The 27,521-nt window shown below is 46.6% G+C and overlaps 1 protein-coding gene across 1 annotated transcript in view; it reads left to right on the forward strand.

Annotated features, from left to right (window-relative positions):
* Positions 1-27,521, forward strand: part of NME7 (NME/NM23 family member 7) — a 116,758-nt gene that overhangs the window by 46,728 nt on the left and 42,509 nt on the right. Inside the window, exons 8-11 of the mRNA XM_070396899.1 lie at positions 7,988-8,052; positions 10,829-10,897; positions 12,963-13,064; positions 26,155-26,262. Coding sequence (XP_070253000.1) covers positions 7,988-8,052; positions 10,829-10,897; positions 12,963-13,064; positions 26,155-26,262 — 344 coding nt within the window. The remainder of the gene's footprint in view (positions 1-7,987; positions 8,053-10,828; positions 10,898-12,962; positions 13,065-26,154; positions 26,263-27,521) is intronic.

Raw genomic sequence — 27,521 nt, forward strand, 5'->3', positions numbered from 1 at the left:
CATGTTCTTAGATGCCCTTTTCCCGGCACCATGAGAGAGGGCGAGGGCTGCCAGCAATGAACTGATGAACCCAGGGGGAAGAGTGCTTTTCAACCTGGTTCTAGCTAAAATGAATGAATGAATGATAAATAAAACCCCAGGGAAGGACTCTGGTTGGCTTGTGCAAACAATACGCCCATTCCCGGGGGAATTGCTCAGGTCTCGGAAGCAGAGTGCTGAGGCTGACCCTGTTCGGGTGGATGCCCACCTCGTGACCACTCTCAGAGGCATGTTTTTTTTTTTAAATATGTTTTTATTGATTCTTAGAGAGAGAGGAAAGGAGAGGAATAGAGAGAAACATCATCCATTGGGTGCTTCCTGCACATCCCCTACTGGGATCGAGCCTACAACCTGGGTATGTGCCCTGAACAGGAATTGAACCAATGACCTCTTGGTTCATAGGTCGACACTCAACCACTGAGCCACACCAGGACAGGTGGCAACTTCCTTTCTAATCGGAGAGGGTGGAGAGGGGGGTTCCTAGTCCCAGGAGAAGCAAGAGTTTTCAGAAAGATATTGTTAATGGTTGGATACAGGGTGGCCACTTAGAGGCTTTTGAACAATCCCAGTGAGGACTATGAGGCTGTGAACTGAGGCACAGGAAGAGGAGATGGGGAGATGATTTGACATTCAAAACAGTGAAGAGGGAGCATTCATGGGGCTATAAACAAACCAGGTAGCAAGTTAGCTGTGTGCACACCAGCCCAGGAAGCAGGCCTCCGCTTTGTGTGCCCCTTGAACCTGTTGGCTGCGCCGCACGCAGTTTTGCATTTTAACTTCATTTGCATAGTTATTTGTCATTTCTTCAGTCACCTGAACATTTCCTATCTAGACCAAAGTCAAGGACGTGGTTATTGACAGTTTGTCTTTTCAGGCTGCGAAATACAGAATGGGTTTCTTAAGTCCTCTCTGTCCTGCCTCCACACATAACCACATAAATAACAGCAATATCCTTGCCTCGTGTCTGACTGCTCTGGGCAGAATGCAGAGCTGCTCAGACTAGAACTTTTTATTGGTTTATCTGTGAATGGAATTATTCTGTCAGTGGTGCATTCTGCAGGGTAGTTTAATGTGGTTACAGACTTACAATAGGTGTAGATTGTGATTTCCTTTCGTATTGGTTAATGCAGAAGGCTCAATACTGCTTTCATATTTAGATCAGGATTCTTAAATAATCATGTAAAGCATTTTCTTTATCAAAATAAACAAGACCTTGATTTGTGCTAAGGCACCAGCAGTATCCCTGAGGTCAGATCTGTGTACATAAGGACACTAAAAGTTTATATTTGCCTTCTTAAAAATTAAATTTATAGGGGAGGGGGGCATTGGTTAATTAAATTATATAGGTTACAAGTATATAATTCTATGCTACATCATCTGTGTGTTTACCATCCAAAGTCAAATCTCCTTCCATCACCATATATTTGACTGCCTTTACCCTTAACCCACCCCCACCCCTCTTCCCTCTGGTGATCCCTATACTGTTGTCTGTGTCTATGAGTTTTTGTTTGTTCGCCTTGTTTGTTCATTGTTGTTTTTAGTTTTATATCCCACATGTGAGTGCAGTCATGAAAATATCATGCTGTGGAAAGTAGGAAAGTTCGGAACCATATGGTTTATTTGCCTTTTTAAATGTGTTGACATTTGCACAGATGGTGCAAGGGCAATGGCAGGGAAAACTGCCTTTGCACAAATCAGTCGCCCAAGCTCATAGTTCATGCATGTTTAACTATCAGGTGCTGCAGGGAAACGCCATTCTTACATAAGAATGTCCTCGATGCAGCAATGCAAGTGAGTAATTTTTGACCCTCAAGTACGGGTCTTGCTAATACTTGTGTGAACTAAGGGCAGTACACCAAGGACACTTGTGCTCCACACTCAAATACAACTTTGTCTTTACGAAAAGCACTTGAACCATTGTTTGAGTTGTGAACTCAACAAGGAGCCTTTTTAGGGAGTTCCACTTTTACCTGCAAGACTGTAGCCACACCAGAAATTTCCACTGGTTTGCAACTTAACTCTTTTCAAAATGAAGTAATCCTGTCATTTCAAAGACATGACAACTGACAGCAGTTGTTGCCCAAGATAAAGACCCAAGTGATGATCAAGTTCCAAGTGAACACTAGGATTAGAATCTTGGAAAACTCTACTCACCACCTTGAGCCTGACAGCTCCCCATGCTTGAAGACTATGCTGATGAAATTGGGGGTGATTTTTTCAGTGTGGCCCAATGAAATGAGTCAGCATTTGGAAGACTGCACACAGTGAGCTAACATTTCCTAAATGATCAATGTGTGAGGTTAGGAAATCATACGCAAGTGAATGATTTATTCAAAGTACAAGAGACCAGTGGATTTTGTCTCCCAGGATAAAAAAAAGAAGTTCACTGGGAGAGGCTTGAAATGATATGTTATCTCAGTTCCCAGCGTCCTTAATCTCCGTTAAGTCTTAACTGTCCCTCTATTCTAAGAACTCCCCCTCCATTTGATGCTGCGATACTACTGTCATGTCACAGTTGTATCTTCTTTATTCTCTTGTGTGTCTCCTTTTATGAATCTATTTATTTTCATTCTTCAATTCACACACTTTAAAACTAAAGCTCCTTTTTGCTTTTGTTCTTTTTGTCAAACAGTAGTCATCTAGTCTCATCATTCCAGCTCTAATCTCTCTGCACCTCATTTTATCTCTGGACGGCACCTATACCCCAACTCCCAGGGAATTCATTCATTCACCACTCAGTGATCTTCTTCAGCCAATGGCCAAGCTCTGTCCTCAAGTACCCATCAGTGTCCTGCTCTAAAATTCTGTTTCTCTGTTCAAAATAATTCAGTGTCTTTTTCCTTCATTTGTTTACATTATTCGTGTTTTTGTTTTTGTTTTTCTTTAAAGTGCCACATTCTGCCAGTCACTTAGACTCAAAACCTTCCTCCATCCTCTTCACAATCTGTCAAGGTTCGTCCTGTTACATTTGCTTGGCAACGTCTTCTACTCCTTCCTTCCTTCTTGCTGCTGCCACCCAAGCCCAGTTGGCATGTTGATCATTTCAGAAGCCTTTGTTCTTCTTCTGTCCTTTATTCCTTCCCTCAGATCAGTTGCCCCATCATTGTTGCCTTAGTAACCTTCCTACAACACCACTTTTGTCCTGTGTTGTTCTGCTCAGGCTTTCTGGGAGTCTCCATTGCTTTTGTCAGGGTTTCCTATTATTTTTACATATTTAAAAAAATTAAATTTATTTTTATTGATTTCAGAGAAGAAGAGACAGGGAGTGAGAGATAGAAACATCAATGATGAGAGAAAATAATTGATTGGTGGCCGCCTGCATGCCCCTACTGGGGATCGAGCCTGCAATCAGGGCATGTGTCCTGACCGGGAATTGAACAGTGACCTCCTGGTTCACAGGTCAGTGCTCGACACTGAGCCACACCAGGCAGGGTTTCCTCTTGAAGGAAAAATGTATTCTCAGTGTTAACATAAATTATTTTACTTACAATGCAACTTAAATATGTCCAAATATAAAGCTAAATATAAACTTTTTCATGTACAACTGTTTAAAACAATTTTATAAATTCGGTCCAAACAAAGCTATATAATGGATAAAATTTATACTGTGACTAGAGAGGCCCAGTGCATGAATTCCTGCACTGGTGGGGTCTGGCCAGTCTGCCCCAATTGGAGCAGGGCCAGCCAGGGGAGGGGACACAGGAAGTTATCCGGCCAGCCCTGCCCCTGATCCGGTTGGGGGGCTGATCAAGGCTGGCCGGCTAGGGGGAGGGGCTGCAGGAGGCTGGGGGTGCTGATTGGAGCCCTGATCGCGCTGGTTGACCTCTGCAGTGCGTGTCATAGCGACTCATCATTCTGGTTGTTTTGGTTCTATCATTCCAGTCATGTGACTTTTATATATATAGACTAGAAGCCCAGTGCATGACATTCATGTATGGGGGCGGGTGATGTCCCTCAGCCCAGCCTGCACCCTCTCCCAGTCCAGGACCCCTTGGGAGATGTCTGACTGCTGCCATGGAGGCAGGAGAGGCTCCGGCCACCACTGCTGCACTTGCCAGCCATGAACCTGGCTTCCGGCTGAGCAGTGCTCCCCCTGTGGGAGAGCACTGACCACCAGGGGCAGCTCCTGCATTGAGCGTCTGCTCCCTGGTGGTCGGTGCACATCATAGCAACCAATCATTCTGCCATTTGGTCAATTTGCATACTAGGGTTTTAAATATATACTAGAGGCCCGGTGCATAAAAATTTGTGCACTCGGGGGGGAGAGGGGGTCCCTCAGCCCGGCCTGTGCCCTCTCGCAGTCTGGGACCCCTCGGGAGATAACGACCTGCTGGCTTAGGCCTGCTCCTGGGTGGCAGAGGGCAGGCCCAATCCCTAGGTGCAGCCCCTGGTCGGGCTCAGAGCAGGGCTGATTGGGGAGTTGGGGCGCCGCCCCGTCATGCATAGAGCAGGGCGGATTGGGAGGTTGCGATGCCACCCTCAGTCACGCTTAGGGTACAGCCGATTGGGGGGTTGGGGCACCGCCCCCTGTCACACTCAAGGCAGGGTCGATGGGGAGGTTGCGGCGCCACCCCCTGTCACGCACAGAGCAGGGCCAATCAGGGGGTTGGGGCTCCGTACCCTGTCATGCACAGAGCAGGGCCAATCAGGGGGTTGGGCACTGCCCCCTGTCATGCACAGAGCAGGGCCGATCAAGGGGTTGAGGAGCTCCCCCCTGTCACGCACAGAGCAGGGCCCATCAGGAGGTTGTGGAGCTCCCCGCTGTCACGCACAGAGTAGGGCCGATAGGGGAGTTAGGCAACCGCCCCCTGTCACACACAGAGCAGGGCAGATCAGGGGGTTGGGGCGCCACCCTCTATCACCCACAGAGCAGGGCCGATCAAGGGGTTGGGGCGCCGCCACTGTCACACTCAGGGCAGGGCCGATGGGGAGGTTATGGCTCTACCCCGTCACACACAGCGTAGGGCCCGTGGCGGGGGGGGGTGGGGGGGGGTTGAGGCGCCGCCCTCTATCACCCACAGAGCAGGGCCAATCAGGGGGTTGGGGCGCAGCCACTGTCACACTCAGGGCAGGGCCAATGGGGAGGTTATGGCTCTACCCTGTCACACACAGAGCAGGGCCTGTGTGTGGGGGTCGGGGGGAGTTGGGGCGCCGCACCCTGTCACACACAGAGCAGGGCCAATCAGGGGGTTGGGACGCCGCAGCCTGTCACACACAGAACCGCAGGGCGATCAGGGGGTTTGGGCGCTGCCCCCTGTCACACTGATCCGGTGCCAGGAGGCCTTGCGGCTCCGCTGATCCCGGTGCTGGGAGGCATATTACTCTTTTACTATATAGGATAGAGGCCTGGGGGACGGCTGGTTTGCCCTGAAGGGTGTCCTGGATCAGGGTGGGGGTCCCCACTGGGGTTCCTGGCCAGCCTGGATGAGGGGATGATGGCTGTTTGTAGCTGGTCACACACCCTTCAGGGTGGGGGTCCCCAGTGGGGTGCCTGGCCAGTCTGGGTGAGGGGCTGAGGGGTGCTTTCAGGCTGGCGGTTGTTGACTGAAGCTCCCAACCGCTCCTTTTTTCTCTCTCTTTTTTTATTTTATTCTGGGCCAGCTTTAGCTCTGGCTCTATCTCTGAGGCTTCCGCTGCTGAAAGCAGGTATCTGGTTTGTTTGCGTTCTATAATTGAAACAATGTATAACTCTAGCTCTGAGATCCTGGCCGGCAGAAAGCTGGTTTCTGGGGTTTTGTTTAGCTTCTATATTTGTTAGAATGTTTCAAACTGCCAGCTCAGAGGCCGGCAAGTCAGGCGGGGAACGTTGGAGTCTGCAGTCACTGGAGCAAGCTAGCCTCATGTTCGCTTCCAGCTGCCTGGCTGCCGGCCGCCATCTTGGCTGACAGTTAATTTGCATAAGGATACGCTGATTAGCCAATGGGAAGTGTAGCAGTCATACGCTAATTACCCTGTTTCTCTTTTATTAGTTAGATATAGATGTTTGCCAAAACTAAATCATGAAGGTCAATGTGGATATGGTACAGACTGTTCAGAGTTTGACATGAGCCTGTTACATGCTCAGACTTCCACACAACCTTTGTTTGTACAGTGTGCTATGATGTCATTTGGCCTTCACGTAATACCAATGTGTCATTTGGAAAATAGATGGCATCGTTTTTTATTTTATTTTTTTATCCCTCAGCCTTCTACAAGGAAAATAGCTGCAGTAACAGTAACCTAGATAAGATGCCCATCCAGACTCTGGTACTTATTGGTGACTTGGGATGACTGGGTGAGCACCCAGATGACCCAGAATATGGTGAGTGTGTGTGGGTATGAGAATGTGTGTGTGTGAGTATGTATGTGTGTGTGTGAAAGAGAGAGAATGTGTGTGTGTATGAGTATGAGAATGTTTGTGTGAGTATGAGTGGGTGTGTGTGAGTGTAAGAATGTGTGTGAGAGTGGGTGTGTGAATGTGAGTGTGAGTTGGTGTGTGTGAGTGTGAGAATGGGTGTGTATATGAGTATGAGAATGTGTGTGTGGATGTTAGTGGGTGTGTATGAGTGTGAGTGGGTGTGTGTGAGTGTAAGAATGTGTATGAGAGTGGGCATGTGTGAGTGTAAGTTGGTGTGAGTGTGAGAATGGGTGTGTGTATGAGAAGGTGTGTGTGAGTGTTAGTGGGTATGTATGAGTGCGAATGGATGTGTGAGTATAAAAATGGGTGTGAGAGTGTGTGTGTGAATGTGAGTGTGAGTTGGTATGTGTGAGTGTGAGAATGGGTGTGTGTATGAGAAGGTGTGTGTGAGTGTTAGTGGGTATGTATGAGTGCGAATGGATGTGTGAGTATAAAAATGGGTGTGAGAGTGTGTGTGTGAATGTGAGTGTGAGTTGGTATGTGTGAGTGTGAGAATGGGTGTGTGTGAATGTATGTGAGACAGACAATTTTAGTTGACTTGAAAAAATAAAGAAACTTAGAATATTTTTATAGAAAGTGAATGGAATCTGAAAATCAGTCCCAGCCTTGCAGCGTTCATAGACCCCATTATACAAATTCCTCCTGCTGACACCTAGGACCTTCATCCATTTTGGTTACATTTCTCTTTTCAGCTGTTTTTCTTTTTGACATCTTACTGTTGTGAGGATATGCTCACTTTCCCAGATTCGTGTGGAGCTTCTGCTGCCTTTTCAGTTTTTTTTGTTTTTGTTTTTTTAAAAAATATATTTTATTGATTTTTTACAAAGAGGAAGGGAGAGAGATAGTTAGAAACATCGATGAGAGAGAAACATCCATCAGCTGCCTCCTGCACGCCCCCTACTGGGGATGTGCCTGCAACCAAGGTACATGCCTTTGACCGGAATCATACCTGGGACCCTTCAGTCTGTAGGCTGACGCTCTATCCACTGAGCCAAACTGGTTAGCGCATGCCTCTTCAGTTTTAATCTGATGTTTCTCCTCTGACCTTTCTGTGTATCTAATACTTGGGAATTTCATTTTCTTGTAGTATGAGTTTTAGTGGTTTGATTTTCATGTTCTGGACATCACTGGACTTCATGGGCCCTAGAGCAAAATAGTATCTTAGAAGTGTTTTCGTCTTCAGGGTCATCCCTGATGTTCCTGGAGCCCTTAATTCCCACTGGATCAAGTGGCCATAGTGGGCTGTCTCAGGGACTGGGCCTCCTTGTGGATCAATGACCATAGGAGGCTGTCTCAGGGACTGGATTCCCCTGTGGAAATGACTTCTCAGTGGATGGAATAGCCATAGGTGCTGTCTCGGGGACTGGGTTCCCAGTGGATGGAATGACCATAAGAAGCTGTCTCAGGGACTTAGTGTTCCTTGGGAAATGTGATTTCCTCATAGAGAGTGTAAGCAAAGGAAAGTAACTTGATGCAGAAAATTTGTATTTCTAAGCAGCCGAAATGCCTGAGAAGTTTTGCATTTTTCATGCGTGTGTTCTGTATTTCCAGGAATGCTGGGGAAGATTCTAATGGCCATCCGAGACGCAGGCTTTGAAATCTCAGCTATGCAGATGGTACGTAGTTTGCAATGAGTCACAACCTACGTAGAAATTGTTTTTTTCTACATAAGTTTTAAGATGTTTTACATTGAATTTTCTCTGCATTAAAATACACAAAAAAATAGAGTTACTGAACTTGGTAATCTATATATATAAAAGCCTAATATGCAAATTGTCCCCTTGGGAGTTCGACCAGGAGACCAGGAGTTCTATCGCTCGCTATGATCTGCGTTGACCACCAGGGGGTGGTGTGGAATGAAGGAAGGCCCTGGCTGGCAGCTGGGGAAGGGAGGCCCTGGCCGGCAGCCGGAAGGCCTTGATCAGCCCTGATTGCCATCCAGGTCTAGGGACCCTATCTGTGCATGAATTTTGTGCACCGGGCCCCTAGTCTTATAATAAAAATGTTTTTGAAATTATTTTACACATCAAATCTTTCACTGAGAGAACTAACAGTCAAGTTGTGCACCTAATTGAAGCTGGTACAGTAGGTTTATGCAGTTCTTGGAACTTTGCTGGCAAATATGGGCTGAAACAAAGTATTTAGTTTTTACAAACAAAAGATAGAATTAAGCCAAGTAGTTATAGTGACTTTTCTGTTGTCTGGATCTGTGACTCAGAGGGGAGTATGGGAAGAGATCATTTCAGATTTCTCCTAACCAGGGCCTTGTGCTGGTTTCTGGCTTTCCCCTCCGGCACCTTCACAGAGCCAGGGCCTTTCAGCCCCTCGGTGGCTGGCAGACTGCCCAACACACATCTAGGAAACCATCCACTGAAGAAGCAGCACCGCTCCTTCGGGGCTCAGGCCTCTGTGCTCTGCTTACCACTGCATTTGAGGAGGAATTGGGCGCAGATAATAAACAATGTGGGTGTTACAGTACCGAAGGCCAGCAAACTTCTGCTGTTATGATAGTGAAATACCAATCCTATTGGTGGGGCTGCCTATAGGTCAGGAAAAGGTCAGAAATATCCACTGGTTTGCAAAGTCTTCAGGCAAAAACTTGGAGACTGATGAGGAAGTTGGTATTTGAAGAATCTTATCTAGAAGATTCTTATCTAGGACTATAAAGAAATTGTGAGCCAAAACCTTGGCAAAGTAGCAGCATGGCGATGTATCCGCAGCTTTGTGGGACCTAAACCTGCTTAAAAAATAACCAGTGTGGGAATTTTAGCTGTAAACATTGATCTAAGTCTGGCTAGATCAACCTATAACGTAACTCAGTGATTGGCCCTTGTAGGTGCTCAGTGAAAACAAGAATAATTTAAAAAGGATTCATTGAACCTGTGGGGGATGCATGGTGATTTCGTGACAAGCACAGTCCTTCATTTTTGGAGTCTTAAAGATCTATTTATGAGTCAAGGGTCAGCTGCTTTCTAGGTATGTGACAGTGGCCAGATGTCAAGCTTTTTTTTTTTTTTTTAATTCTCACCTGAGGGTATTTTTTCATTGCTTTTTAGACAGAGCTGAAGGGAAGGAGAGAGAAGAGGTGGGGGGGGTGGGGGGGGATGTGAAAGGGACACATCCGTCAGTTGCCTCCCATAGGGGATTGGACCTGCAACCCAGGTACATGCCCCTGACTGGGAATTGAACCCATGGCCCTTCAGTGTGTGAGCCAACACTCTAACCACTTAGTAACACAGCCAGGGCTCAAATATTCTTATCTTCAGTTTTATCAGCTAAGCAAGGAGACCATTATTGTCTACCTAAGTAGATTAAATGAAATAACCCTACCTGATGGAAGAATTTTCATTGCAAGAATTGTGGAATTTTCAGTGCAAATCGCTAGGTATTTAATAAATTGTATTTTCTGTTACTACTTTATTATATTAATAGTACAGGTTGTGTGAACATAGGATTAAAAAAACACCTGAAACCAAACAAAATTCCCTCCCTGTATGGTTATGTTGCTAATAAAATAAATCCCCCTAGTTTGAATTATTGTCTGAGTAGGCAGAAATTTCTCCATAATTGTCAGTCCTGGCAACAATAAGCAAAGTGAGTGGAGTGAGGTGGGAAATAAAATTGGAAAGTCTGAGGCTATTTCAGAAAACATTTAAGGTCTTAGTTTTTGAGACACTAGAACTTGATGAACTTCTACTTCTAACTAAATCTGAGTGCAGCTTGGGCGGGCATGAGTCTTTAGGCTTATCTCGTAAGTGTACCTGCAACCCTTTTTGAAGAGCAGCAGAATTCCAGGTGCTTTACCGTGCGCTAGACTAACCAGGGCCTGCAGAATGCTTGGGAGAAATCTTATGTTCAGCCTTCTCGACAAAATTGGAAGTAATTTTCTTTAGTAACATTTTTTTTCTTGTGTCACTAATTTATCCACAAACACCAATGCATTATGTATGTCTCTTTCTTGTGCTGGGAATGAGGTTTTGTTCGGAGAGGTGTAATGCTGTGGTGAAGACCATGACCAGTGAGGTCAGGCTGGGATGGAACCCAGGTTTGTGGGGCTCCACAGCCCCTCTGAGTCTCAGCCTCCTGCAAATCGGGGCTGGTACCACCCCTCACATGGCAGGGTGGTCGCAGCATCATAGGAGATGCTGCGTGGAGAGGACCAAGAGCAATGCTGACAGGTTGAGCACTCTAATCGTTACACATTTTTATTATTGATGAGCTAGCCTCTGATAACACTTTCTTCTTCAAAGAGTATTTGATTCATGTAAACTTAACATTTTAAAGTAAAGAAAATATATCCAAGAGATCATAAATGTTGAGTGCTTAAGTGCGGTTCGTTCTCTTTGCTTAGTCAACTTATGGTTTTGTGGGATTTTTTTTTTTTAAATATAGTTCAACATGGATCGAGCTAATGTTGAAGAGTTTTACGAAGTTTATAAAGGAGTGGTGTCTGAGTATAACGTAAGTATCAAACTAAACATAAAGCGTTCGTACTGAAAACAGTTTGTGTGTCTCACATCTGGGGAATCTCAGGGTAATCTTTAATCAGGAAAGTATTCTTTAAAGTATACAGGATTCTGCCAGCTGCCAGTCCCTGATACCCAGTGACTGTGGTATTCTACCCCTGAGAGCCACTGGGTCAGTTTTAAAAATATAATGTTGTTTCATTTATGAAACAGATATCTGCAGGGGAAACAGAAAATGCAAGGGGGAAAAACCTTGCTGGGATATTGACACATTTTGACATTATCTGTGAAGTTTATAATATTGTCAGGGTGGGAGACTGTCCCAAATGCTTTAGAAAGTTAAAAGCAAGTAGATCTTAACATGATCGTATAACTTCATAGCAGTACTTACCATCTACTTCAACGACACAAATGCGGGTGGAGTCATCTGAAAATGGGACTGAGACGGAAGAAACAAGACTGAAAGGGCCCTTGGAAAAAAATGACGATATTCAAGTACACCAGATTGTTCCTTAAAATAACACATAGTAGGCATTTCATCAAAGGTAGTTTCCTTCCCCTCTCTATCAAATTGTTTCAGACACATTTGTGCTGGTACACTGCCCCCTTAGCCCTGCTGTTTCAGAGATAGTTTGACTTTTCTTTTTGCATGAAGTTCATTGTTCCTGACAATGAGACTAGACCTCCATCCCCTCTCTTCTCGAGGCCCTTTCCTTTCAACCTTCCTTCACCAAGGAAAACTGGCTGGTTCCAGGACTGCTGGAGCCCAGGCCTTCCTCAGCCCACGTGGTCAAGGCTGAGAGTGAACATTCTGTCGCAGCCATGGGCTTCTTCAGCCCTCCATGTCCATGCCCCCACGTTCCCCTGCTGAGAACTTGGCTCTTGTCATTTAGTGCAGGCGGAACTTCAGGAGCATGAGACCAGAAATCAGATTCACCCCAATTATCCACCAAAATCAGTCACGCAGGACCTCGTGTATAGCAGAGTGGCTTCAGGGGATACAGTCAGGGGCCCTCAGGGGCAGGGCTCTGGGGACCATATTAATTATGACGTCCGCTCCCTCCTCTCTCAACTTCTGACATTTCTATTTGGTATGATGACTACTTTCAGATTAATATTGAAATATTGTCCTGTAACAAGTAAGTCTTACTTTACTTTGGCATTGTGTACCATAAACCCTGCAGGGCCACAACAAGGGCCCCCAGCCCTGCATGGTCTGGTCCCGTCTCCGCTGCTGCCCTGTGGTCTAGCTTAGCCCCCGATGCCCTAGCCCCTTTGCTGAGCTCACACCCGCCCTGAACTCTGTCTGGTACCCTAGGTGTTGTATGAGGGCTGGCCACTCCGCCTGTAGAACATGAACCCTTCTCAGCTTCGTGTGTCTCTGAATCATTCCACATATGCTCTGGGAATTCTTTATCTCAGCCTTGGATTGTGTCCTCAGCACACACAGTCTCTTAGCCAACAATTCAAATGACGTTCTTGGCAGATCCCTGGGGTTACCCTCCCAGGGCTCCTGCACCCCCTCTAGCAGTCCATCCCGCGAGTCCAGTCCATGCACCGTCTTTGTCTCCTGGAGCATTGAGAATGTTGGGCTCTGTTTCCTCGCCCTGTCCCACTGTCTGGAAAGGGCCTCCAGGCAGGAAGCTGGGCAGTCACAAGCTCACCTCGCTCGCTTCCCTTCTCCCGGGACCACTGGCCTGCCCTTCACCCAGTGTCTGACTGTGGCTCCATAGAGGGTCTGCTTTCCAGGTGTTTAATGAGGAGATAAACCTCTCCCTGCTGTTTCTCATGTCTTTGGAAGGAGCGCTTTGGAATTTATTTCTCCAGAGTTGCTTTTGACAGTACTGTGCTCACGAGGAGAGACCCTTTGAAAGGAGGTTGTCCTAGAAGATGATTTCAGATAGTGAAAGTGTCCAGGATTACATTCACGCGGTGGCAGTGGTAGGAACGGAGATGAGGGAACACAGACACTTTTGTTGGGAAAGTGTAGAGTATAGGTGGGGAAGAAGTCAAAGGTAATTTTTACTTTAATTTTTAATATTTTATATTACATATTCCAGGAGATGGTGACAGAAATATATTCTGGCCCTTGCGTGGCATTAGAGATCCTGCAGACGAACCCTGCCAAGACCTTCCGAGAGCTCTGCGGGCCTGTGGATCCTGTGAGTTACTGTTAAATATCACCACGTCCGTTTCAGTCATTAACCAAAGGTCTTCGCTGGTTTGATAGCTTCAGTTTGTTCTTTAAAAGAAATAATACAAATGGGGACATATTAGACAAAACTTTTAATTCAAAGTAGCATTTTCCATCCTTTACTTTTTGTATAATACTCTAAGAAGCAGTGAGTTTTTATTAGCCTAGTGATGGGGCAGAAACATTTACCGTGGCCTTTTCTTTTGTTGTTTCTTCTTTGCTAAATTGTCGAGGTAGTAAATTTACCAGCTCTGTGGGGGAAATTGTCCAAGGTACTAATTCTCCTTTGGCTTAGGGAGGCCGTAAGAAAGCAGTCAGTGTAAAGAACGTGGATCTAGTGGCCTCAGACCAGATCTGACACTGAGTGTGAGCAGTGGGACTGGGTGAAGCTTGATGTTCTCTGTACACCTTCCAATGGCTTTGGGCTCTCTTCCCATGGACGCTGGGTGGCGAGGGTCAGAGAGGGGGTAGAAAAGCAGACGTCGCCTTAGGACACATGGGAAACCTCCATGCGTGTGGTACAGGCTGGCCGGATCATGGGAAGTGTGACTGACTTTAAACACTAGCTGACATTTAAGCTTTCTCCTTCTTTCTTTTCACTACCACTTGTAAACAGTCACTGTAAATGAGTGCCAATCGGCTGCGTTTTGACTCAGCACTTATGGGAATGCCCGTAGGTGTGGGATAGTCTGCTAGCAGCACCTGCTAAGGAGTGGGCTTGAGAAAGTGCTCCGAAGCCCTGTGGGGGGAGCAGAGTACACAAAAGGTGTTTAGAATATTTACAGAGAAACCCGCGAGCAAGGACCAACGTTCGGGTGAAAGTGTCACAGGGTTGTTAGCAAAGGAGCAGTGATTAGGAAGTGGAAGTGCCCAAGAAAACTTTGTTAGAGGAAGGGACAGACGTAAACGGGATTTAAAGAAGCGTCAAGGCACAGAGAGAAAGGGGAAATCTCTGAAGCATGCGCAATGGCAGCGACGAGGGAACCTGCAGCTTGACTGGCCCTCAGCAGACATATCTGCTGGGCTCCGGGGGGCAGTGTGCACCTGGAAGGAAGCACAGGAAATACAGTTGTTTAGAGGAAATCCGGTGGGGCAGGTTGGGAGTGTGGGATGGGGAGCCTTAAAAGCCAGGCTGAAATGGTGGACTTGGTGTCATTAGAATCCCATATAGGAGGGACTAGGAATTCCTGGCTTCTAGCTTAATTTTGAGGATGCCTAGCTATTCCTGGAGAGCAAGCTGAACTGGAAGAGCTTGGAGGCAGGGGCTCTAGAGTCGAGAAGGACAGACCTTGACATCAAAGGGTGGCAACAGGAAGGATGGAAGCAAGTGTGTATGTAGCTGAGCCAGAGTGACTGAGAGGTGGCTCTGCTGCGTAGGCAACTTGGAGAGAGGGACAGTGGCAAGTGTTCATTGAATGTTACTCATGAGATCAAGGTCAGAGAGAAGGGTGGGCAGACCCTTGTAATGACGTGAGACTGTATGGTCCCTGTGTGAGACCATTAGTTTTTGAAGAGTTTGAGCAGAGTAGTGACTCAATTAGACTTTAAACAGGATCATCCTGACTAGTGTAAGAACAGTCTGAAGGGAGACAGGGCACAGGTTGCAGTCCAGGCCCCAGATGCTGGTGACATGGACCAGGGTGGGAGCCATGGGCGTGCGGGGAAGCAGCCAGGTGGTGTTTACCAGGTAGCTTAGCTGTTCTCTCTCTCTCTCTCTCTCTCTCTATCTCTATCTCTCTCTCTCCCTCCCTCCCTCTCTCCCTCTCTCTCGAAATTCTTATTATTTTTTTACACTTTTTATTGATTTCAGAGGAAGGGAGAGGGAGAGAGAGATAGAAACATCAATGATGAGAGAGAATCATTGACTGGCTGCCTCCTGTATGCCCCCTACTTGGGACTGAGCCCACAACCCTGGCATGTGCCCTTGACTGGAATCAAACCTGGGACCCTTCAGTCCATAGGGCAACACTCTATCCACTGAGCCAAACCGGCCAGGGCAACTCTTTATCTCGAGAGGATAAGTGGATAGAGAAGGAATGTGGAGGGACCCTCCGCTCTATGGGAAGGAAATAGGATGGAGTGGAACTCTCTTCACTGCTTTCTTTGCTGGTTCACCTCAGTCTGCAGATGAGCCGAGTGGAGGGTGAGTCCCTGCCCCTCCTTGGTCAGTTCAGTGCCCGGCAACCACGAGAAGCTTTGATGCCCGACCAGAGGTCACAACACACGCACAGGTGGAAACCAGCCAAACCACAGTCCTCTTGCTAGTTTACAGCAAAATGCAGGAAACACCTTTCTTAGAATAACCAACTCAGTTATTTTATAAGCATTTCATTGATTTTAGCAAATATAAAAATAAAATATACATCTCCAGAAAAGTAGTAAGTGCCTTTTTAAAGTAAGAAAATTGAAAGTATTCCAAGTACAATAACTATGTAGAGTAGTTGCACAATCATGTGATAGTAATTTACTGAATTTGAAGTGATTTGCATGCAGTAATATACACTATCTAGTAAGTGATTCAGCAATGAAAAATAATCCTGTTTAAATCATGTTTTTAATAAAGAATAACTTTTCTAACAAAACACACACACACACACACACACACACACACACACCCCACTTACCTCAGTGTCATATACCCATCAGAGTAACCAACACTGTCCCAGTTCACCCAGGGTTCTCCCAGGCCCAGCATCTGAGAAATCCCTCAGCCCCCGGAAAACTGAGATGTAGGCACCCCCAAAATTTACCTCATGATTGCACGAGGTAAATGTATTTGGAAGGTGAGCTTGCAGGACGTGGTGATTCTGGTGTGGGTATGAGCAGCCAGGCAGCTTATCTACTACAGGTGAACAAGTTTGTGATAGAAGGGACTGTTCGATTTTGAAAGAAATACAGAAATAGTGATTAAAACCCCAAAGCCTCTTTAATTATATTCATTCTTTAACTGTTCTTCCTGAGCTATTGATTTAAATTCCAGTTACATATAAGCAGCTTTTGTTCCCAGAAATAGGCGACAGAAATAGAAAAAAGCATTCAGTCTTGAGTTTAAACTCTTACTTAGGCCCCATCAGCTTTAGGAAAAGTGAACCCCGGGGTCTTTGGCGAAGAAGTTCTGTTTGTTCTTAAAGGACATAGTCTGGCAGCAGTGGGCTCTCGTCCAGGTCCTTCAATGTTAATTCTAATTTTGAAGGTTCTTTTTGAACTCAAGTTTTGTAAAAACAAAAATGCTATATGTCACCCTGCTGTAACCAGCAGATGTTGTTTCTTGTTAGTTCTGCTTTGGGGATTATGCAGTGGGTGGAATTAGTTGATCAGGATCCTAAAACAGATGGTCGATGAAAAAACATTCTTTAAAGGCTTACCGGGTTGAAATCCAACTATTAATATTTTTCTCCTAAATCTGTACCTCTATGGATAACTTTTTACCGCTTCATTATCTCCTATAAATGTGATCCAACCCACTAAAGGTTATATATTGAGAAACTGTTTAGGATCATGCCCAGTTTTGGCCTGTCACCTTCCTATTAGCTGCCATCATCTGCTAGGAATTGTGATACCTGCTGAGATGTCCCATTAAACATGCACAGACTGCAGATGAGATGCTGCTGACTCACCAGTGACCTGGTCTCTGTCGCTTCGGAGCTCCAGATGCTTGGATAGGATGCGCCTGCCTCTTCTGCAGTGAGAGGGCCGCACCGTTATTTCAGCTTAAGTGGAACATGAACTGGACTTGCACTGAGAAGTTTATGATAAACTTTCCCTGTGCTGGCCTTTCCTCCCTGAGCTCTCGGCAGAGGGACACACGGCGACCTGCACTCAGCATTTCTTTCCACCTCTCATTCATTCATTCATTCAGTTGATCAACCCATCGGCCAACCCACTGGCCAGCCAAGCACTCACAGACCTCCAGGTGCCCCGTATTCTTGGGGTTGGCAATGAAAAGATGGAGGGCAGGCCTCCCTGAGCCAGAGCGCCTTGGCCCGAGGGGAAGGAAATCGGATGTGGTCAGTAATCACAATGGAGTCTTGTGGTTGCCATGATGAACAGGAGTACCTATCCAATGGGAAAACCATTCATGGCCACATGAGATTGAGAAATCCTGGGTTGGGTGAAGCTAATCCTGGATCCCAAGAATAGCGCTCACGCCCCAAGGAGGGCTTCGGGATGAAGCATTTTCCTACTTGGTTGCCAGAAGTTAGTGATGACTGTCAGGATAAGAAGAAAATCCAAACCAGAATTCCTGCTAAGCTGGCTGTGGGCACCTGGAGAGACCATAAAGCACTTTGAAACAGCTTTGCCTTTTTAGACGGAGAGAAAGAAAACCTACATTTCAGAATGTTGCGCCTGGATTTGCAGCCTCAGGCAGCACCTCCCTCCCAGCCTTGGCCAGGGCCATCACGCTGCACGCCTTCGACTTCTCATGAATGTTAGAAAGTGATCACTTGTCCTGTTGTTGAAACCTATTCATCCACATATTCTAACACAGAACCTGCCTTTTAGGCCATTCTCCAGTTATAGAGTGAAAGGATTATCTGCAGGTAAAGGAATTTGGAAAAGTAGTTTTGTTTCCTTGGTTTGTTTTCTCTCCATCCCCTTTCCCTGCTGAGGGGATGGAGGGGGCTTAGTTTGAGAATTCTCCTCCCCGCTGAGGACAGCCCGAGACTGGCCTAGGGTGGGATTCTCGTCCCGGTGTTGACAGACCCTTCAAGTTTCAGGGAATAGAATTTAGGAGTCCATGAACTTGGATGAGGAGAAAAACCCACACACTTATCTTCACTCATCTCCTAGGGAAGGTTAGCGTTCCCGAGAAGTGAGCATCACACCATTGCACTGCTGCACTCTGCTCCCAGCTGGATCGGGTTTCCACACCTCCCCACACCACCCACAGCTGCACATATCTCACCATGTCCTGGATAGCCTTGCTACCTGAAAAGGACAGTAGTTATTGGCTCAGCTGCTAGCTCTTGATAAAGATGCACATTACCATATCACAACTTTAAAAATATTTTGATGATTGTATTTCAAAATAACTCATTTCCTTTGTAATCCTATTGTGGACATTGAAACACAGGACTCTGAGAAAGCTTCTTAGACCTCATCAGACTGCCCAAGAGGCCTCGGCACCAGGCAAAGTGAAGAACCCTGTTCTAGAGGAGGAAGCGCAGGGTCAGATAGGGCCCCTGGAGGGGGAAGGCCAGGTGGGGCTGGAGGCAGCCCTTTTATTTCATTCCTTTCCCAGCTGAACCCTCCCACCTGCACGCCCTGCGCCTCTGAGGATGGTGAGACCGGCTCAGCCATCGCCACAGTCTATCTGAGGACTCTTAGCACGTGGCCTCTGGCACAGAGCCCCTGCTCCTCGCTGGTATGGGTGCCACCAGCCCCTCTGTCCCTGCCCAGTTCCCTGCTCCATCAGAAGGTGAGCCGTGTGACATGCCAGCTCAGTAACCCTCATGATACTGCACAAGTGGGTCTCACAGTTTCGAAGACACTTGTATCTTTTTGGATTTGGACCTTTCTGACTCTCCTGATATTTTTGAATGTTGTTTTCCCTGCAAGTACTTTTGCTTTGCTCATCCTCTGTTATGGCTGAGGACCACGTCCCCTCTGCCCGCCCCCCCCCCCGCCCCCCCCGTATTACTGCTGAGACCATGTCCCCTCTGCCCCACCCAGCCTCTGTTATATCTGAGACCATGTCCCCTCTGCCCCACCCCAGCCTCTGTTATGGCTGAGACCATGTCCCCTCTGCCCCCCCCAACCTCTTATATCTGAGACCATGTCCCCTCTGTCCCACCCCCTGCCCCCCGTATTACTGCTGAGACCATGTCCCCTCTGCCCCCCCAACCTCTTATATCTGAGACCATGTCCCCTCTGCCCCACCCAGCCTCTCTCCCTCACCCTTTATTCCACAGACGCCACCTCGGTCCCCACAGGGGTTGAGAGATTTTGGTAACTATCTTCTTCTGCCTGTAATGGGCTTTTTACTTTCTTCTGAGTGTGTGAGTATGTGCATGCGCATGCATGTGTGCGTGAATGCATGTGTGTGCGAATGCATGTGTGTGTGAATGCATGTGCGAGTGTGTGTGTGCATGTGTGTATGATTTTGATATTTCACTTGTTTTCATTTCCCTTCCTTATATCTGCACCCCCATTTCCTAGTGCATTTACCTGAACAATCCTCACAATAGGTTTCCCTTTAGTGCCTTGTTTCCTTCTCATGTATTTTCCTTTTTACTTTTAAAATTTATTCCTCCTTAGTGACTCTTTACCTCTCTTTGGCTGCATGAAGTGTTTTCTCCCCCATGATTCTGTTCCCTTCAAGATCTCTTAGCTTAATATTGTCCCTTTTTTTCCCTTTTGTAAGAAACGGACCTCTGTGATCCATCTCCAGCATGGTCAGCTTCTGAGGGAATTTGCGGAATTTCCCCAGGGCAAGCAGAATGTGGGGCCAGCATCATGGTGGAATGCCCCCCCCCCCCCCTCAGGCATCTGCCTCAGCTAGACGGGGGAGGTAGAGGCAGCTAGAAGGGCCTCAGCCCAATTCTTAAATGGCCCAACATGAGACAGCAAGACCTAGGCGACGTATAGGAAACAGGTGGCCTCATAGTACCAGCCAATGAGGAACCGGGGGAGGGACTAAATAAATAGGCTATGATCCTTGCCCATGTGTGTGCTGTTCAATGCCTGCTCCCGAGCCTGTTATTAAAAGTCTCATTTTCACCACGCTCTGTTCCCCAGTCTGTCATTGAAATTCGGACGGGCCATTTCTCACACCCTGCCACATTTTATTCATAGCGAAGGTCACTTGCTCTGACTCTCTGAGAAAATAATCAGACATGTCCCCATCACAGTCAGAAGGAGGGCGAGAGTTTCCACCCTGGGCTGGGCACAGCCGCCAGCAGAGCCGCCAGCATCCGAGTACCGAGACTCGGGCAGCCTAATCTCCCCAGTGCACACGCGCTGTCAGTTTCAGATGTCAGCACTGCACTTCCTAGAGACACAGGCTTCGTGGCGAGGCGGGAGGGATGTATTTTCAAACCTTCTCGAGGCCCGGGGAAGTTAGCGTTTGGGGCATGAAAGAGCCTGCCACCTTCCCAGGCTCTCAGTAGATGGAAGCCCTGGCACCGGTGCCAGGTTTGGGCCCAGGATCAGTTGCATTGGCAGGAACAGTCCTGAGCCACAGTGTCCTGGGAGGCGGTTCCGAGGCGTTTTATTTATATCTTGGTGAGACAGTCCTACCACTGGCAAAGCCCAAGAAAGGGATTCGGGGCCATAAATGTGACCCTGCAGACAAAGTGCCCCCTTTCGTGTTCATTTATTGGCTTTTGATTGGTGACCGGAGATGGCAGGACAATGATCCCAGCTCCTTCGTAGTAAGTGTGGGCAGAGGCTTTTGAAAGCACTTAAAACATAATGAAAATATTAACTCAGTGCATACAACCTAGGAATTAACTATTCATACTATTTTGAAACTAGAGGCCCAGTGCACGAATTCATGCCGAGTGGGGCCCCTCTGGGTAGCCTGCAGTGATCAGGCCGAAACCCTCAGTCCAATGCCGCCTGCAGCTCCTACCTGCCTCTAGCCATGAGCCCTGCGTCTGGCGCCCTTCCAAGAGGAATGGCCTGTAAATTGGGCTGAAACCGGCTCTCCAGCATCCCCCAAGGGGTCCTGGATTGCGAGAGGGCGCAGGCCAGGCCGAAGGACCCCACCAATGCACAATCGGGCCAGGGAGGGACTGCGAGAGGGCTCCAGGGCATGTCCCGGCCCATCTTGCTCAGTCCCTATCGGCCAGACCCCAGCAAGCTAACCTACTGGTCAGAGCATCTGCCCCCTGGTGGTCAGTGCATGCCATAGCGAGCAGTTGAGCAGCCTTAGCATATTGTGCTTTGATTGGTTGAACAGTCAACTGGTCACCGGATGACTGGGCACTTAGCATATTAGGCTTTTATTATATAGGATTCTGTTCTTTCTAATAAAAGTCCTTTCAGCCCTGACTGATTTGGCTCAGTGGATAGAGTGTCGGCCTGCGGACTGAAGGGTACCAGGTTCAATTCTGGTCAAGGGTAGGTACCCAGTGTGGGGTGTACAGGAGGCAGCTGATCCACATTTCTCTCTCATCAATGTTTCTAACTCTCTATCCCTCTCCCTTCCTCTCTGTAAAAAATCAATAAAATATATTTAAAATAAAAAAAATAAAAAAATAAAAGTCCTTTCAGGGTGCTTCAAAAAGAGGTTTCCCTACATTCTAAGTAAAACCGAAATGTAAGATGTAGTGTAACAGGTAAAATGCATATTAGTGGGCAAAGCTCTGGGTCTGTCACATTTACAAAACGGGATTTGTGCAGAGGGGGTGAGTTTACCGTACTCCAGTTTCTCTGCTTTTCCAAGTTCTGTCTTTAAGAAGCACCAAGGCCCAGCCTAGAGCGGCTTTGTTTTCCTCAACCCCGTGCCTTTGATGCTCTGCGCTTCTGACTGTCAGTTGGCATGAGTTCCTTGTGTAATTTATCCTTTATGAATGCCCCTCATCTCCTGGTCTAGATGCTAATTAGAGGACCTGTGTTCTAACACAGACCTTCTTCAACTTCCATGAACATAGGACACCCCAGGAATCTTATTGAAGTGTAAATTATCTCTTCATCGGAGGAGGGGGCGCTGAAATTCTGCTTGTCTGACAGTCTCAGGTGATGTGACTCTGCTGCCACAGGCCACACTGCAAGTCTCTGGCAAACCTCAGCAGTTGTCTCTTGATTATGCTGTTTGTTTCAAAACAGGACAAAATATTTAAATTTGCTTAAATGCCTCATTGTCTGCAATATAAACACAGCATTAGGAAGTAAACACAGATGTAAATCAATTTCTGTGACTAATGCAAGGTGTAGGGTGTCCTTTTTGTTTTTGTTTTGCTTTTTTCTGATTCCTTTATTTGATCAGTGGACTTTAGCTTATCCACTGAGTAGTTGTAGATCAGATGAGATTGTATGTGAGTAGTTTCTACTTGGGCTTCACTACATTTAGGCTTTAAAACAAAAGCCTCTATAATAAAATTGGAAGACATCTCTGTTCTTGAGGCGTGAAATAAAACATTTTAATGTAATTTTTATTGTTTTCTTTCTAATTACTGAAATCATTTATTTATTATCCCAACCCCAACCCCTGAAAAGCAAACAAACAATAAGGAAAATATGGAAGAGAACCGAGACCCAACAAAACAAAACAAAACTGTTGCTCTAGTTCCCAGCACCATTTATGAGGTTGCCCAGGGAGAGCCAGAGGTGAGGCAGAGCCCGAGGGAGCCCTGGCAGGAGCCACCGTCAGAGGGGAGCCTGGCCTGGCTGCGGTGCCGCGTGGGCGGAGGAAAGAATAAGGGCTGGTAGCTCCGGAGTGCTACGTGCTGGGAAGTCAGATGCTTCAGTGGTTCCTCATATGCAAGCAGGTGGCCTTTGTGAAGGGTCTTCACTGTGGGCTCCCTGCTGGCTCATTCAGTGAGCCTGGGCCACCCTGGTCCAGCGGCTGAGTTCCTTTTCCTCCCCGAGTCCTCCCTGGGTGGGAGAGGATCCTCGGACTGACAAAAAGGAGCCTTTCCACCTCTTCTCTGATTCCCTTCCTGCTACCAGTTCCTCCCAGTGTTTCCTTATCTTGTTTTAGTCAGGAATTAGTCTGATACTGCTTATCTCCAGGAATGTAAACTGCAACTGCCTCAGTTAACTCACAGTTGCATGCAAACGGAAAGCTGTTTGCACGTGAGCTTTGGTGAGATATTGCTGAGGGGCCAGGGAGAGACTGTTAATAGTTCGGGGTTCCTTGTGGGAGACCCAGCGTGGATCTGTGCTGTTTTAATGGTGGCAGCTGCTTCCTTGGCCTTTCATATTATGTTCTATTACCCTCATTGCCTGTGAGATGAGGGCAGTGATTATAACACGACTTTTTGTTTTGTTTCTTTGCTTCACAGCTGTCCTAGGGTGGTCCAGACAGGAGCTATGCTAGTTCCTCTCTTAATATTCACCCACTTATCTATATCACTGTGGTTATGGTTACCCTATAGATTAGGGAAGCCTTTCTTTCTTTTACTTAGAATTTGCCCAAAATTAGACTAATTGTGATTATTCACCATGTGCCACTCATTTAATGAATATACTCAATAGTTGATCACCAAGTTGTCTTTCTTAAAGTTCTGTAATTAGTACATTTCGTGAATCCTTCCCATTTTAATTCATTTATTTCTTATTTTTTAATTTTTTTGTTAATCCTCACCCGAGGATATTTTTTCCATTGATTTTTAGAGAGAATAGAAGGGAGGGGGAGAGACAGAGAGAGAGAAACATCGATGAGAGAGACACACATTAATTGGTTGCCTCCTGCACGTCCCTCGACCAGGGCCAGAAATCAAGTCTGCAACCAAGGTACATGCCCTTGAACGGAATTGAACCCATGACCCTTCAGTCCTCGGGCGATGCTTTTAACCCACTGAGCCACACTAGCTAGGGCTCAATTTAATTCATTTCTTAAGTGAAAGGTCATTTTATTCTTGCATATGTCTCCCATATTGAGGAGAACTGAAACAGAATGGCTTTATAATATATTTTATCAGTTGAATAGACCCATCTTATATCCTATATAATAAATAGGTAATATGCAAATGACCATCACTCCAACACACAAGATGGCCGCCACCATGTGGTCCAAGATGGTCAGCAGGGGAGGGCAGTTGGGGGCAACCAGACTGGCAGGGGAGTGGTTAGGGGGTGATCAGGCAGGCAGGCAGGCAGGAGAGCGGTTGGGAGCCAGCAGTCCTGGATTGTGAGAGGGATGTCTGACTGCCCACCAGGATCAGGCTTAAACGGGCAGTCGGACATCCCTCGAGGGGTCCCAGATTAGAGAGGGTGCAGGCAGGTGCAGGCTGGGCTGAGAGGGACACACATCCTCCCCATGCACAAATTTTGTGCACTGGGCCTCTAGTTATTCAATAATCAATAATGTTCTTTTTAATGCACACAGCAATAGAATAATTACATACACTTGTTTTCAGCATTTTACTAATCACCATTCTACTTAGTGCATTTTCCACCTCTCAGATGTAGAGGTTGTTCTTCAAGCAGAACGTTTCCTCCCGCTGCAGGACTACCTGAGCTGAATGTTTAGTGCTTGTGATGAGCTGGGCACTGACCAAGCATTCAACGGGTTGGAGCTGAGCAGGCAGGTGGATGTGGGGAGTGAATATGGGGGTAATTTGGTAGAGCTTGGAAGATTGTTTAAACCCCTCACGCATGCTGCGCTCAGTTCTAAACAGTTATTTGTGGTATCCAATGAAAATCACATGCTGGTACTTTGTGTTGCTTTTATGTGTCTGACACTCGTTTTGGCTTCATCAAGGGTGGTTGGTGCCTGGGCCTGAGGATGGTTTTCACTATAGAGTCCAAGGAGAGGGAGGGGACATGGTCTGTAGGGATCCAGTGAGCTTTCACTTTTAGTATTGCAGTATTTTTTACTTTCCTAGGCATAGCTAATATTTTACAGTACTCACAAAGTATTACTATAAAATCAAAGTATCAATGCATTTCCCTAAAAAAAATTATCCAAAATGAAAGCCTGAATTTTAACAGCAGCTGTGAAGTGAACACTTGATATTCTATATCTTTATGCTTCATCGCTACCAGTCATCTAAACACAATACACTGTACCAGGAAACGTGGCTTGGGAACCCAGACAACCTGAGTGACCCCTCACCTCCATGACCACTGACCTCAGGAGGCCTCACTGCTGCTCAGCAGTCTCGGCACGATTTAATTTCATTAAAATTATTTCTGTTCATCAGAAAACATACTAAGGAAACTCAAAGGCAAGCTACATACTAGGAAAAGATATTCGCATCATATATAACTGATAAAAAATAGGAGTTAGAATATAGTAAGAATAACATTCAAAAGAAAAAAATAACCTAATAGAGGAATGGAGAAAGACAAGAATGGGCATTTTACAGAAGAGGATGTACAGTGGGGCCTTGACTTACGAGTGTCCCGACTAACGAGTTTTTCAAGATACAAGCCATCTCTCGGCTGATTTTTTGCTTTGAGTTTCGAGCTAAAATTCGGGTTACGAGCCAGCTTCAGATACCCCACCGCTAGTTGGCGCAACGAACGTCACAGTGAACGCTACATCAGCCCAGCATCACGTGTCTCACTCGTTCACTTTTTGATTTGACATATGAGTAATTTGAGTTACGAGCTCCGTCACGGAACGAATTAAACTCATAAGTCAAGGCCCCACTGTATATGAAAGACACTCAGCTTCTTTAGTAACCAGGGAAAGATGGATCAAGGCCATGACGCTATTCATACCCACCGGAATGGCAACGCTAAACTCACCCAGCATCAGAGGTTGGCTTTTATGTGGGTGGTGGGAATTCTTGTGCTCAGGTGGGTGAGGGAAAATTGTTATAACCACTTAAGAAAATGGTTGGGCCGTAGCCGGTTTGGCTCAGCGAATAGAGCATCGGCCTGCGGACTGAAGGGTTCTGAGTTCGATTCCTGCCAAGGGCACATGCCCGGGTTGTGGGCTCGAACCCCTATAGGTGGCATGCAGGCGGCAGCCAATCAATGATTCCCTCTCATCATTGGTGTTTCTATCTCTCTCTCCCTCTCCCTTCTCTGAAATCAATAAAAATACATTTTTTTAAAAAGGAAATGGTCGGCAGTGCTTAGTAAAATTGAACACCCATGTGCCCTAGGATTCCAGAAAACCTGTACGTTTGCACCACACCCTGTCCAAGAATGCGGTAGCAGAATGTATATCTGTGCAACCTGTGTATATGTGTGAAAGTGTGTGTGCGTAGGAGGAGGGAGAAGGAGAGAGAGCAGGTGAGGAGGAAAAGAATAAATTAGTTGAAGGTCCTTCAGCAGGAAAAGTTTTCATACATTCATGCTATTTCCGAGAAAAATTAGTCCCCTCAGTGTATTCGTGTATTCCATAAACAAATAATTCCAACGTTTTATATTGCTGGCATTTTTCTCACCAACACCACTTGGCTGACTTGGCCCATCTGCGTATGTGTGTTGAACAGGAAATTGCCCGGCATCTGCGCCCCGGCACCCTCCGGGCGGTCTTTGGCAAATCCAAGATCCAGAACGCCGTGCACTGCACCGACCTGCCGGAGGACGGGCTGCTGGAGGTGAGTCGGAAACATCTGCTTACAGCTCAGGTTCACGAATAAGCTCAGCAGTCCTGGTGTGTGAGAACCTCTTAATATTCTTGGGTGATACTGTTACTGGTCACCTGATAACCTCAGACTGCAGCTTTAAAAGACCCAGCGGTAGGATGCGGTTTATAACTGGATAGCCTTCAAAGAACTGTTAGTTTTCTGATTGGCATATATTATGGCTTCAAAGTAATTTAAAAAGTGAAAAACTACAGCATTAATTAAATAGTATGAAACCTGTTTTAAAGTCAGGTGAAAATATCACCATAAGTGGCTAGTCATGGAAATCTATCAATGAAATCCAGAAGTCTAATATGTAATGTGAGAGCATTGGAAGAAATAGCCACCGTTTGTTGACTCTATCGGGTTCTGCCATCATAAGTGCTCCGTGTAAATTACATCTAGAAATCCCACAGCAACTCTAATAAGTTGCTATTATATCTGTTTTATCAGGGAAATGAAATTGAGACTCAGAGGGGTTAAGTAACATCCTCAAATCAAACAGTGCATATAGAACAGAGCCATGTCCTGACCTCTCATCTGTTTAACACATTAAGCGCTCAGCCTGTTTTGTCTTCCAGCCAGAAAATATAGTGTCAGTCACCGGTGTCTGACTGGGCGCTTAACGTGTTAATTAACATAAAATAAAAAACAAAGAATTATAAGAAAATATAAAGAAAAATTGGTCTGGTTTGGGGTTAAGAAAGTCATTTGTTGGCCAAAGCAAAGAAACTTTAAGGGAAGGATTGATATTCTTTTTTCATAGTTTAAAAAAATTTTATGTGTCAAAAGGAACTAATGCAATGAAAAGACAAATGCTAAATTAAGGAATATATATATGCCTAAGCGACCGGACACCTGGATGGGAGGCCCGAACGACCAGTCGACCAGTCGCTATGACGTGCACTGACCACCAGGGGGCAGACACACAATGCAGGAGCTGCCCCCTGGTGGTCAGTGCACTCCCACAGGGGGAGCGCCACTCAGCTGACGGATGGGCGCCAGATGCCGGGCTCATGGCTGGCAAGCACAGCTGCAGCGGGGCGAGCCTCTCCAGCCTCCGCAGGAGCACTACCGACTTAGTGGCGGCAGCGGCAGGCGCAGCAGGTCCGGGATGAGCAGGAGCAGCATGGTGCCCAGCCCGGGCTCGGGGCTCCTCCCCGGCCGCCTGCTGCTTCAGGCACTACTACATCTCCGCCTGCAGGGGTTGGGCCGAAACTGGCAGTCCAACA

The sequence above is a fragment of the Myotis yumanensis genome, unplaced genomic scaffold, assembly GCF_028538775.1.
Source record: "Myotis yumanensis isolate MYYU_CA2020_CCGP unplaced genomic scaffold, mMyoYum1.0.hap1 SCAF_17, whole genome shotgun sequence".
Lineage (NCBI taxonomy): Eukaryota > Metazoa > Chordata > Mammalia > Chiroptera > Vespertilionidae > Myotis > Myotis yumanensis.